At 47.1% G+C, this 14,601-nt stretch overlaps 1 protein-coding gene across 2 annotated transcripts in view; it reads left to right on the top strand.

Annotated features, from left to right (window-relative positions):
• The window catches only part of LOC137521905 (polymeric immunoglobulin receptor-like), a 52,061-nt gene that overhangs the window by 17,422 nt on the left and 20,038 nt on the right, over nt 1–14,601 (top strand). For both annotated transcript variants that reach the window (XM_068241779.1, XM_068241780.1), the window contains exons 3-5: nt 6,149–6,496; nt 10,019–10,348; nt 13,643–13,969. In XM_068241779.1, coding sequence (XP_068097880.1) covers nt 6,149–6,496; nt 10,019–10,348; nt 13,643–13,969 — 1,005 coding nt within the window. The remainder of the gene's footprint in view (nt 1–6,148; nt 6,497–10,018; nt 10,349–13,642; nt 13,970–14,601) is intronic.

Genomic DNA, 14,601 nt, shown 5'->3' on the forward strand with positions numbered 1-14,601 from the left:
GGGAACTAAACCAAAAACCCTAAAATGTCAACTAGATGGGAAAAAGAAAATTAAAAACACCTCACCCTTCACCTAGCTACCAAACTAGGGTTGCCAGGTGTCCGGTTTTAGACCGGACAGTCCGGTTTTTGGCTGCTGTGTCCGGTGCAAAAAGGCATGCTAAACCGGACAATTAAGATGTCCGGTTTTATGCCTTTTCCGGCGGCTGTCAGTATTGACAGCCGCCTGTAGCAGGAGGAGAGCAGCGCAGTGGAGGGAAAGCGGTGGGCATATATACATGTACATATATATTATATATACATTAGTTCTACTTACATATGTGTGGTACTGTCCATGTTTTGATTTCAGGGAATTATATATCCTATGTAATAAAGGCTAAGTGTCCCTGCGTAATCCTGTCCGTGTGTCCGTGCGTTTGCGCACATGCCGCACGGACAGCTGTTGGAACAGGAGGATGGGGCCAGGGGGCCGGGAGGGCGCGCGCGGCGGACGGAAGCGCATGCACACTAACAGGCGGCGGTAAAAGAGAGACCTAGAGCCCATTTTTAAAGTGGCTTTGATCTACTAGTAGTAAATAAAAAGATAAAAAGTTCCAGGCATTTTCCATCTTTATTGCCTCTGACTGAAGCAATCCTGATGTAATTTCCTCCCTTAGGGCTCGTTCACACTAAGGGCATTTTTGCCCTTTTTTCAAGGGAAGGCGGTTTTCAAAATCGACCACAAAATGCTTGTGCAATGAATCTCTATGAGAAGGTTCATATAAGTGCGGAAAAGAGCTTGTCGACAGCTCAGGCAGGCGCACCAGCACCCTCCCGCGCATACATATATCGCCGCCAGGAGACTTGGGCGCAGGATAGGTACAGCCAATATACGGCTTATCCTGCTGCTGCACAAATCCCGGCGGCGTTAATTACTATTCCCCTCCAGGTCCACGTGGATGGTGGGGGAATGATATAATTCGGCTTTCAGCAATTGCTGGCGGCCAAATTATAGTGTTTTAAAAGTAACTGCAGCTCCGTAACTGCAGCTTCGTCTCTGTGAACAGAGATGCCAGGGGCATACTAGACCCTTTGCTGTGTGATACTCCGTCTGTTATTGCCTGAGGAAGCAAGAATATACCTGCGAAACGCGTTGCCTGTTGTATCGGAGTGAATAAAAAATGTGAATTAAAAATGTTTTTGCTTAAATATTGACAGCTCTTGTGTCGGTTTGGGGAGGTCGAGTCCACCATCCCCTCCCAAACTTATTAACATGTTTAGCAGGGGCGTACCTAGAAATCCCCAGGCCCCCCTGCAAAAAAAAAATTGGGCAACCCCCCACCTCCCTAGGGCCCGCTCAGGAACTTTTGTGGGGCAGGAGGGGTCGCAGCACAAGAGGAGAGCGTGGCTGCAGATCGTGGGATGTACCTCGGGCTCTCCTTTCAGCGCTCCTCTCCTGTAATCATTGCTGGCAGCGGGCAGCAGCAGCAACAGGCTGAGCACATACCTCCTTCTTGCCGGAGGTCTTCCGATCTCAATGCTTCATGTCACTTCCTGTGTAAACAGGAAGTAACATGTAGCTCTTAGAGATCGTAAGACCTCCGGCAAGAAGGAGGTATGTGCTCAGCCTGCCGCCTCCGCTGCTGCTGCTGCCCGCTGCCACTAATGATTGCAGGAGGGGAGCGCTGAGAGGAGAGCCCGAGGTGAGGGGGGGGGGGGAGAATGTCCCCCCTCCCCACCGATCTGCAGCCACGCTCTCCTCTTGTGCTGCAACCCCTCCTGCCCCACAAAAGTTCCTGAGCGGGCCTTAGGGGGGCCCCGGGCCCCCCACGGCGGCAAGGGTCGCATCCCCTATTGTTACGCCAGTGATGTTTAGCCTATTTTATCCTTTTGGCGCCTCTGTTCACCTTCTACTACATGCTCACTTTGAGGTTCAGCTGTGCCATTTGATTGAGCGTTGTATTCCATCTCTCGGGTTTCCCATACTGATTTCCCTGAGGGACCCACTCTAGCGGTGCACACACTCTCATGGCCCAATGTCCAGGAATGTTAGCAAGCGGTAGTGTGGCTCTAGCATAAGCTCTGTGCAGACACACTTTCTTTGTTGACCAAAAATATTATTTCACAAACAGATGTGCTTAGTGCCAAGTTTGGGTTTATGTAATCCCGCTCCAGGACAACCGTGAATGTATATTTTCTGAAAAAAAACTTTTAGTGCTACTGATAATTAAACTTTTGAGGACCAGAGGTTTATACAACCCTAGTGACCAGGCCAAGTTTTACAATTCAGCACTTCACAACAGTTTATTGCTCAGTCATACAACTTAGCAACCAAATGAATTTCACCTCCTTTTCTTCTCACAAATAGAGCTTTATTTTGATTGCTGTTGCTATTTTTATTTTATATCAAAAATGACCTTTTTTTTTTTTTAAATGGCAGCATTAAGAGATGCAGAGACCAGCAATGGCTGTGATGTTACATTTCAAATAAAAATTAATCACCTCTGCTAAAGTATGCAGCTAAAATCTACAGAAATCAAAGTACAGCTTTTGGCTCTGATTTTTGTTTTTTTCATTGAAAGTAGGAACATGCTTACCCAGGTATTAAATAATACTTAGACATAGGGCTTGATTCACTAACCGGCGCTAAGGGTTAGCGCCGGAGTAAAAAAGAGTTTTCCGGCGCTAAGCCTAACCGCTAAGCCTGTGCCTTATCTGAGGTTAGTGTGCCTTATCTGAGGTTAGTGTGCCTTATCTGAGGTTAATGTGCCTTATCTGAGTTAGTGTGCCTTATCTGAGGTTAGAGTGCCTTATCTGAGTTAGTGTGCCTTATCTGACGTTAGTGTGCCTTATCTGAGTTAGTGTGCCTTATCTGAGGTTAGTGTGCCTTATCTGAGGTTAGTGTGCCTTATCTGAGGTTAGTGTGCCTTATCTGAGGTTAGTGTGCCTTATCTGAGTTAGTGTGCCTTATCTGAGTTAGTGTGCCTTATCTGAACTTAGTGCCCCTTAAGTAGCTTTGTGCACACTAAAAAATGCACAAAGCTACATCGCACACTGCAGATAAGGCACACTAACCTCAGATAAGGCACACTAACCTCAGATAAGGCACACTACCCTCAGATAAGGCACACTAACCTCAGATAAGGCACACTAACCTCAAATAAGGCACACTAACCTCAGAGAAGGCACACTAACCTCAGATAAGGCACACTAACCTCAGATAAGGCACACTAACCTCAGATAAGGCACACTAACCTCAGATAAGGCACACTACCCTCAGATAAGGCACACTAACCTCAGATAAGGCACACTAACCTCAGATAAGGCACACTAACCTCAGATAAGGCACACTAACCTCAGATAAGGCACACTACCCTCAGATAAGGCACACTAACCTCAGATAAGGCACACTAACCTCAGATAAGGCACACTAACCTCAGATAAGGCACACTGACGGCAGATAAGGCACACTAACCTCAGATAAGGCACACTAACCTCAGATAAGGCACACTGACGGCAGATAAGGCACACTGACGGCAGATAAGGCACACTAACCTCAGATAAGGCACAGTAACTCAGATAAGGCACACTAACCTCAGATAAGGCACACTAACTCAGATAAGGCACACTAACCTCAGAGAAGGCACACTAACCTCAGATAAGGCACACTAACCTCAGAGAAGGCACACTAACCTCAGATAAGGCACACTAACCTCAGATAAGGCACACTAACCTCAGATAAGGCACACTAACCTCAGATAAGGCACACTGACGGCAGATAAGGCACACTAACCTCAGATAAGGCACACTAACCTCAGATAAGGCACACTAACCTCAGATAAGGCACACTGACGGCAGATAAGGCACACTAACCTCAGATAAGGCACACTAACCTCAGATAAGGCACACTAACCTCAGATAAGGCACACTGACGGCAGATAAGGCACACTAACCTCAGATAAGGCACACTAACCTCAGATAAGGCACACTAACCTCAGATAAGGCACACTGACGGCAGATAAGGCACACTAACCTCAGATAAGGCACACTAACCTCAGATAAGGCACACTGACGGCAGATAAGGCACACTACCCTCAGATAAGGTTAGCGCTGTAGTTTGTGCCCACTAAGTGATAAGGCACACTAACGGGCTTAGCGCCGGTTAGTGAATCAAGGCCCATAATGTGTAAATTGTAGTTTTATAACACTTGCTTATTGATAGTTTAAAGAGAGTGAGAAGCCTACAAAAATACCTCTTTTTACTTCTCTGTCCTTTTGAGCATTAAAGAGAAACCGTGACCAATTATTGAACTTCATCCCAATCAGTAGCTGATACCCCCTTTCCCATGAGAAATCTATTCCTTTTCATCATCAGGGGGGTCTGTATGGCTAATATTGTGGTGAAACCCCTCCCACAGTGTGATGTCAGGACCATTGTCGTAGCAGTTTCCTGTCTGTGAACCTCATTGCATTGTGAGAAAAAGCTGTTTACAGCTGTTTCCAACTGCCAAAAAAGCATGCAGCATCTCCTTCCAGTGACATCACCTGCTAGCCGTAAAAATGTCACCATGTGATAAATGTCAGAATGTAAATGAAGAAGAGGAAAGATTTTTCAGTGGGCAAACACTGACTAAATCATTTATACATACCGGTAATTATCATAAAAACGGAAGCCCTTTTTTCATCACATTATAATTACTAGAGTTCCTCTTTAAGTTGGGGAGGAAAGGAGGAGCCAACCGCCCACTCCCCATCCCCCAGCCTGAGCGACCACCCTCCCTCCCCCCTACACACAGACACAGACACGCACACACAGACACGCACACACACACACACACACACACACACACACACACACGCACGCACGCACGCACACACAGTGAAGTCAGAAAGAGAAAAGTTGAAAAGTTCTGGTCAGCCACACATCAGCAGACATAGTTGATCCTGAGGGTGGGAAAATAAGTTATACTTTGTGTTCCTCTTTAAGGCCATAGCTGAAACGCTGCATCCCTGCGGCTGAATGCTCAATTAATAACCCCCAAATCCTGGAGCAAAAATCCACGACTTTCCAGGTAGTGGATTTTGCTGCCCAGGTAAGGCAGAGCTTTGCGCAGTAGCTCTGCTTCCAGTCGCATTAATCTCTGCGGATCCCAACCTCTCCCCGCCCCTCTCAGTGAAAGAAGACTGAAAGGGGTGGGAGGAGGCGGAGATTGATGCGAGCAGAGGCAGAGCTACTGCAAAAAGCTCTGCCTCTACCAGGAAGGAGCCCCAAATTTTGTCCCAGGGATTTCGGGGGTATTAATTGAGCATTCAGTCATGGGTATGCGGCGTTTCAGCTATGGCCTTAATGCTGAAAAGGACTGAGTAGAAAAAAGAGGTATTTTTGTAGGATTCAGAGTCTCTTTAACCACTTGAGGACCACAGTGGTAACCCCCCCCCCCCCCCCAAAAAAAAAAGACCAGGCTGTTTTTTTCATAATTGGCCACTGCAGCTTTAAGGCCAAGCTGCAGGGCCGCACAACACAGCACACGAGTGATCTCCCCCCCCCCCCCTTTTCTCCCCACCAACAGAGCTGTCTGTTGATGGGGTCTGATTGCCCCCCTTGTGGTTATTTTTTTTAAATATATTTATGTTGTTATTTTATTTATTATTTTTTACTAATTCTTTTTTTCTTCTTAATCCCCTCCCTCCCCCCAGCTGGCTAATCACGGCGATCGGCTGTCATAGGCTTCTGCCTATGAGAGCCGATCGCTCTCTTGTCCCCCAGGGGGACAGCCATGTCACACGGCTGTCCCTAGTACAGCACTGCTGCTGATCGCAGCGCTGTACTATGTAAATAGTCAGCGATCACGCCGTCTAACAGTCTCCCGCTCGGAGACTGAGGACGGGGCGGAGCTCCGTCCCCCGAGAAGGAGATGTGCGTGCACCCTGCGCGCGATCTCCTTCAGTAGCCGGCTCCAGGACCTGACGCTAATTGGCGTTAGGCGGTCCTGGGGCTGCCGCCGCGGGCATGCCCATTGGCGTGGAGCGGTCTTAGAGTAGTTAATGTATTTTTCGTTGCATTTTATTGAGAGTCTTACCCTTAATTTAGTCCATTGGTTTTTCTCACAAAAATATTCCGTTCAAACACACTGATTCATTTTTTTCTTGACTGCTTTTTCCATTTGCAGAATCTGATGACATAGCTTGTCCCAAGCAAGTGACCGTGACGTTGGATGGAACGGCCACCATACAATGCTTCTACTCACTGGTTACAAAGGCCAACAAAAGGGAACGGAAGTATTTTTGTGAGGTGGATCATCGTCGTCCCAGAATATGTAAACAAACGATCATATCCGACAGCGGGACTTTCGATATAAGGTTCTCTGAACGGATCTTCTTGGAGGACAACAGGGAGGAAGGCATCCTCACCATTACGATCCAGAACGTACTAAAGAGCGATCAGGGCAACTACTTATGTGGCCTTGGAACTCACTTAAATAGAATAAACGCTGTGGTCACCTTGTCTGTGGTCGAAGGTAATGTTACCCTAGTGCTCGTAAAAATATTCTCAAACTATTACTTTTTTTAAGACAGTGGGGTCAGTTCACAACTGGAAATAATGTAATTTAAGATCATCTCAAAAAGTCCAACCTTAAAGGAACCCTATCAATACCCAAGTGTACTAAAATGATATGTACAACTAATGTCTAAATAGCAGTGTAAACATTTTTCCACTTTTCATGCCAAATATCAGAGGCAAAAGATTTAACTTATTGAGTGTAGGATTTAGCTTTATTTGGAACAAATCAATTGCAGAAGGGGTGCCTGATATGCAACACTGGTTGTGTATTGAAGCAAACTACAGAGTATTTTTCTCTGAAAGCAAAAAAAAAAAGTATGAAAAGCTGTGGTGTCAGACAATTACAAATGTTTATAACAAGTTACCATACATTTCCTCTGCTCTCTTCACTTCAGACACTTCAGTCAGAGACATAGGACACAGCAGTTGCAACCACAACCACTGAGAGTTTTCGGTCCCCCCCCCCACACACACACACAAACCTCACATACACCTCACACACACACCCCACACACACACACGCACACACACACACACCTCACACACACCTCACACACACCCCACACACACCCCACACACACACCCACACACACACACACACACACACACACACACACACACACACACACACACACACACACGCACACACACCCCACACACACCCCGCGCACACACACACAAACACCCCACACACCCCTCCCCCCACACACACACCCCGCACACACACACACGCACCCCGCACACACACACGCACACCCCCCCCCCCCCCACACACACACACCCCACACACACACACACACACCACACCCCCCCCCCCCCCACACCCACACACACACACTCTTAACAGACAAACGGCTTGATTCACAAAGCAGTGCTTATGCATTTAGCACGCAATGTGACGCGTGCGTAGGATTGCACGCATAAAGATTCACGTGTGCACACAAATGAAGGTAAAGCACGCACTTTGCCGCATTAGCGTGCACAAGTAAATCTTTACACGCGTCACATTGGGTTTGATTTACTAAAACAAATAGCATGCCTTATCAAAGTTATCACGCCTTATCAGAGTAGCATAGTGAGCGCTATGAACTTATGCCCGCTAATTGGCAACTCCACTGGTCCTGCCCTGAGCTACTGCGGGTTCGTAGCACTCGCTATGCTACTCTGATAAGGCGTGTTAACTTTGATAAGGCATGCTATTTTACTTAGTGAATCAAACCGAATTTGTGCTAAATGCATAGCACGGTCGTGCTATCCATTAGCACTGCTTTGTGAATCAAGCCCATAGTGTGAGGGGAATTCTCCCTGCTCTCATGGTTTATTCTGCTGTCAGTTTTGGCGTAGTGTGAATATATTTTGATAACAGTAAACAAATAGATAAACAGTGAAATGTATACACCAGTACTTAGCAGCACTTCCCAAACAATTCCTATCTCAATTGAGAAAAATATTTCAATTGATAGTGTTCATTTAAGAAATACTAGTTTAAGATAGCATGGAAAGGGGTGGAGAATGAAAGAGGTGAGTGTAGAGTTTGTGCGTGGCTCCTCTGCCACAGCACAGAGGAGGTGGGTGGGGCCAGCTCACACAGTGAAAGACTGGCTGGCTCTCCATCCTGCCAGCTACCTCATGTGGATGATGCTGATGGGATAGGGGAGGAGCATGGACCGTTCTGACCAGACTATATCTAATACTCACCCAGGAAGCCAGCACCTCAAGTCCTCGGCATTAAAACATGAATTACTCAAATATGGTTTACTAGCCGACCCGCGGCGTAGCATACGCCGAGCTGGAGGGGGTAGCGGGCAGGAAGGGGGTTTTGGGCACAGCGGCGGGGAGGGGGGGGGGAACCCCTCCCTCCCTCACCTTGGTCCCCCATCTGCGCTTCCCCTTTAGTTTAAGTCCAGCAGCAGCCACTGCTATTAGTAAGAGGCAGTGGGCGGGGATGACTCATCTCTTCCGTGTTCCAGCGTGCGTTCCACTGTCGTCACTTCCTGCAATGCCGCCCACTGTATTGTAAGTGGACGGTATTGCAGGAAGTGACGACAGTGGAACGCGGAAGAGGTGAGTCATCCCCGCCCACTGCCTCTTACTAATAGCAGTGGCTGCTGCTGAACTTAAGCTAGAGGGGGAGCGCAGATGGGGGACCCAGGTGGGGGAGGGGGGTCTGACTCCCCTCTCCGCCGCTGTGCCCAATACCCCCTTCCTGCCCGCTACCCCCTCCAGCTCGGCGAGAAGTGTAGGACCGCCCCTGGGCGCAGGGTGCTACTTCTTCTTCTTGCTTGAAGGTTGAGGCACTTACTCTATTATATATATAGATGTTCCATGTGCAAAACTTTGTAGTTTTCAAATATGAGATAGTCCAAACAATATGCATTTTAATGGGTATCAGTGACAGTTGGCCAATGGAAGCAGCATAGCTTGGAAAAAAAGAATCAGTGGTACATATGGAAAGGGAGCATGTTCATATGGGTGCAGGGAGAAGCCAAAATATGGCACTCCTTGCTCTAGGCGATCTTGAGGGATATATCAACTATATTCCCCCGGTGATTGCCGAAATGTTCTTTTGACCATGTAATTCGGTCATAATTTGGTAATTTGGTCATCTTTTGACCATGTAATTCGAAATACTTGAAAACACATAAATAAAAAGTACATTTCTCCCAAACTAAATTGTGCTATAAATTGCTTTTCTCCTATGCTGATGTTACTTACAGTAAGCAGTAGAAATCTGACAGAAACGACAGGTCTTGGACTAGTCCATCTCCTCACGAGGGATTCTCATGGTGTTCTTTATTTTAAAAAGCAGTTCGTGAATGACACTTGCTCATTCCAACTGCCAGAAAAGTGTCCAAACAGGTTGGGGGGGAGAGCCCTGCATCTTTGTATAGATCCTTTCCCAGGAGTGCTTTTGTAAAGAAAAAAATGAAATACTGAGAATCCCCCAGGAAGAGATGGACTAGTCAAAAATCTGTCCATTCCATCAGATTTCTAACTACTGTAAGTGACAGAAACTAAGGAAAAAAGTAATTACTATCATTTTACTCTGGAAGAAACATACGTCTTATTTGTACGTGTTGTGTATGTAAAATTTTACAATTTTTACAAGTGGTCCCTCCAACTATTGCCGGCACTCAAATTACACAGTGAGCATTACCATCAATGAAGGTGCCCAAACCCGGCTCAGCACAGGCGCCGAAATAACCTGAGCATGTTTTCATTCAATCCTCAAGGGCTGATTCATTTTAGTTAGTGCTGTCCAACTTCAGTTCTCGAAGGCAGAGGTCCTCACACATTTTTGGAACAACTCAAATGAATGGATGGAACTGACTCAGGGGAGGCGTGGTCCATCAAGTAGAACACGTTTTTCTACTTCTAAGTCCACCCTAAACACTGGCATGGATATGGACCTCGAGGACTGGAGTTGGACAACCCTGATTTAAGTGATGTAAATTGTCCTTTGCATTTCCCATGACAGGTTCGGTCTTCACAAGAGACTCTAAAGTCCTCTTTAGCAACCTGAGAGGAGCGTTGACCTTCAAGTGCAAATATGAAGCTGAAATGGCCACAGAGAGGAAATTCCTGAGCAAGGTGACCAGAGCAGGAGACATGGAAATCATCGACAGCTCCGGAGAGATAAACTCTGATTACCACGGCAGAATCTCCTGGATGGATGACGAGCAGAAGGGCATCATTAGTATTACCTTAGTGCAAGTGCAAACTCAAGACGTTGGGCATTATTCCTGTGGTTTCGGTGAACGTGGACAAACTCTAGAATTGGACTCCTTCGATGTAAAGATCAGTGAAGGTAAAGGTGGCCATACACTTATAGATTTGCAGCGGATTCGACCATCAGATAGATTTCTGTCAGATGCCTGTCAAGTCGAATCTGACTGGAATCTATCTGATGTGTGCCACACACTAGGAACAGATTTCCAATAGATTTCAGAATGAAATCTATTGGAAATCTATCTAAATGCATTATTGGACCATTAGATCCAAATTCAACTCTATGGGCCATGGATCTGCTACCAGCAGCAGATCGACCTAGATCTTCCATCCTGTCAGATAGATCAAATCCATCGAAATCGATCGAAATCGGCCACAAATCAATCGATAGATTTGAAAGAATCAATTTCTGATCGATCGATGGCTGAAATCGATCAGTGTATGGGCCCCTTAAGACAATTCTGTAACTAAGGACTCTGTCTTTCATCCTCCAACATCCATGAGGAGTAGTAATAAAGGATGGTATTAGTTATCATAACTGCTGTTATCCTTTTTGTACTGCTTGGGGACTCAGTAGTTGAGCCACATATTCCTGATCATCATATTAGGTTTAATTTTCGTTCCAAAGTCCCTATCCAGTTGCACTGGCCTAGCTCAGAATTTAGGTAGCTAAAAAGCTCTAATGGTGAGTTCCCCCATGACTTTCCCACACTATTGTGTGTCAGAGATCCCCCCTCCCCCCCTTACATTATTAGGTAGCCCTCCCATATATAGGTAGCCACAGAGGCCCTCACTATTAGGTAGCCAGAGGTGGTTCCTCAGTATAGGTAGCCTAAAGAGCCCCAGTAGTAGCCAGAGAGACCCCCTGTATAAGTAGCCAGAGGAGGAACCCTCAGTATAGGTAGTCAGAAATTGCTCCTCTCTAGTGTAAGTAGCCAGAGAGGGTGCCCCCTGTATAAGTAGCCAGAGAAAGCAAATAAATATAAGTAGCCAGAGAGCCCACCCAGTAGAGGTAGCTAGAAAGCAACCCTTCCCCTAGTATAGATAGCCAGAGAGTGGCCTCTGTATAAGTAGCCAGAGAGGGTGCCCCCAGTATAAGAAGACAGAGATGGCAAACCAGTATAGGTAGCCAGAGAGCCGCCCCTTCCCCCCACCCCCCGGTATAGGCAGTCAAAGAGCCCACCCATTATAGATACCCAGAGAGAGCCCTCAGTATAAGTATCCAGGGAGGGTGCCCCCAGTATAAATAGACAGAGACGACAAATCAGTATAGGTAGCCAGAAAGCTCCCCCCTCCCCCAGTATAGGCAGTCAAAGAGCCCACCCAGTATAGATTGCCAGACAGGGGCCCCCTCCCTTCCAGTATAGGTAGCCAGAAAGGGTTCCCTTAGTATAAGTAGCTAAAGAGAGCCCCCTAGTATAAGTAATCAGAGAGGGTCCCCTAGTATAGGTAGTCATAAAGGGTCCCCCTGCTATAGGTAGTCAGAGAGAGCACCCTAGTATTGGTAGTCAGAGAGAGACCCCTAGTATTGGTAGTCAGAGAGAGCCCCCTAGTATTGGTAGTCAGAGAGAGCCCCCTAGTATTGGTAGTCAGAGAGAGCACCCTAGTATTGGTAGTCAGAGAAAGCACCCTAGTATCGGTAGCCAGAGAGAGCCCCCTAGAATTGGTAGTCAGAGAGAGCCCCCTAGTATCGGTAGTCAGAGAGAGCCCACTAGTATTGGTAGTCAGAGAGAGCCCCCTAGTATTGGTAGTCAGAGAGAGCCACCTAGTATTGGTAGTCAGAAAGACCACCCTAGTATTGGTAGTCAGAGAGAGCACCCTAGTATTGGTAGTCAGAGAGAGCCCCCTAGTATTGGTAGTCAGAGAGAGCCCCCTAGTATTGGTAGTCAGAGAGAGCACCCTAGTATTGGTAGTCAGAGAGAGCCCCCTAGTATTGGTAGTCAGAGAGAGCCCCCTAGTATTGGTAGTCAGAGAGAGCACCCTAGTATTGGTAGTCAGAGAGAGACCCCTAGTATTGGTAGTCAGAGAGAGCCCCCTAGTATTGGTAGTCAGAGAGAGCACCCTAGTATTGGTAGTCAGAGAGAGCCCCCTAGTATTGGTAGTCAGAGAGAGCCCCCTAGTATTGGTAGTCAGAGAGAGCACCCTAGTATTGGTAGTCAGAGAGAGCCCCCTAGTATTGGTAGTCAGAGAGAGCCCCCTAGTATTGGTAGTCAGAGAGAGCACCCTAGTATTGGTAGTCAGAGAGAGACCCCTAGTATTGGTAGTCAGAGAGAGCCCCCTAGTATTGGTAGTCAGAGAGAGCCCCCTAGTATTGGTAGTCAGAGAGAGCACCCTAGTATTGGTAGTAAGAGAGAGCCCCCTAGTATTGGTAGTCAGAGAGAGCCCCCTAGTATTGGTAGTCAGAGAGAGCACCCTAGTATTGGTAGTCAGAGAGAGCCCCCTAGTATTGGTAGTCAGAGAGAGCCCCCTAGTATTGGTAGTCAGAGAGAGCACCCTAGTATTGGTAGTCAGAGAGAGCCCCCTAGTATTGGTAGTCAGAGAGAGCACCCTAGTATTGGTAGTCAGAGAGAGCCCCCTAGTATTGGTAGTCAGAGAGAGCCCCCTAGTATTGGTAGTCAGAGAGAGCACCCTAGTATTGGTAGTCAGAGAGAGCCCCCTAGTATTGGTAGTCAGAGAGAGCCCCCTAGTATTGGTAGTCAGAGAGAGCACCCTAGTATTGGTAGTCAGAGAGAGACCCCTAGTATTGGTAGTCAGAGAGAGCCCCCTAGTATTGGTAGTCAGAGAGAGCCCCCTAGTATTGGTAGTCAGAGAGAGCACCCTAGTATTGGTAGTAAGAGAGAGCCCCCTAGTATTGGTAGTCAGAGAGAGCACCCTAGTATTGGTAGTCAGAGAGAGCCCCCTAGTATTGGTAGTCAGAGAGAGCACCCTAGTTTTGGTAATAAGAGAGAGCACCCTAGTATCGGTAGCCAGAGAGAGCTCCCTAGTATTGGTAGTCAGAGAGAGCCCCCTAGTATTGGTTGTCAGAGAGAGCCCACTAGTATTGGTAGTCACAGAGAGCCCCCTAGTATCGGTAGTCAGAGAAAGACCCCTAGTATTGGTAGTCAGAGAGAGCCCCCTAGTATTGGTAGTCAGAGAGAGCCACCTAGTATTGGTAGTCAGAGAGAGCCCCCTAGTATTGGTAGTCAGAGAGAGCCCCCTAGTATTGGTAGTCAGAGAGAGCCCCCTAGTATTGAACATCAGAAGGGATGATGACAGCCCGGTCCTGTGTGTCCTCTGTGGATCTTGTAGAGGTTAGTTACTTTAATATAGGAGTTGTGATGAAGTCAATCCTTTTCTTTACTAATCTTCTCTGCTGTGCCATTCTCATTTCCAGAGACGGACGTTCCTCAGGGGTCTCGGAAGTTGACCCCTAGGCTGGGCGGCTCTCTATCTGCTCAGTGTCACTACAACCCCAAAAAGAACTACACTCTGAAGTTTTTCTGCAAGTGGGAAGAAGGAGACTGCAGTCCAATCATAGCAACAGATGGGAACATCATGGACACCTATGAAGGCCGAGTGGCCATTCATGACAATACCACGGCCGGCACAATGCAAGTCCTGATGAACGGCATCAGCAGAGAGGACGTAGGGTGGTACTGGTGTGTCCTGGATGGTGAAACATATGACCAGATAAGTTCCCTGCAGGTGGTCATCTCAGAAGGTGAGTGAGCTACACTTATGCAGAAAGTGACTGATAGGTCAAACAAGCTCTGGTGCTGCCGATTGATTGGCTATAACCATTTATTGTACATTTCCCCTGACTGAGCTCTAATATTTGGAGAGAGATTATTGTGGGGGTCTATTAAAGAGGCACTGTAGTGACTTATAGTACAATGCAGTAAATGATTCAGGATACCCTCTTTTATGCTAATTTTCCTGGTTTCAGCATCAGAAGCACTTTTAGCTATATATTGCTGTATAAAACAGGGCCGGCACTACCATGAGGGTCTAGTTAAAAATGGCGCCAGACATCGTTTTTAAAAAATTGGCGCCTCATAGGAAATCATTGTAGAATGTTTTTTACTGTTTCTGACTGTTAAAAAATGGCGCCATTGTCCTAAACGATATTTTTCGTTTATGTTTTTGCTTTTTGTATCTCACTAATGCCCTTCCCTCCCTCCCTGCAGAGTGCGAGCGGTGCGTTAGATATGAGAAGACTCACCGGGATCCGTCATGCCAGCGATGACAGCTTTTCTCCCTGCAGCGCTTCCAGCGTCATCTCCTAGGTAACAGCGTGTCTCCTCACTGTGACGCGCCTGCACGTACTGGCGGCGGCGCGTCACAGTAAGGAGA

The sequence above is a fragment of the Hyperolius riggenbachi genome, chromosome 6 (assembly GCF_040937935.1).
Source record: "Hyperolius riggenbachi isolate aHypRig1 chromosome 6, aHypRig1.pri, whole genome shotgun sequence".
Lineage (NCBI taxonomy): Eukaryota > Metazoa > Chordata > Amphibia > Anura > Hyperoliidae > Hyperolius > Hyperolius riggenbachi.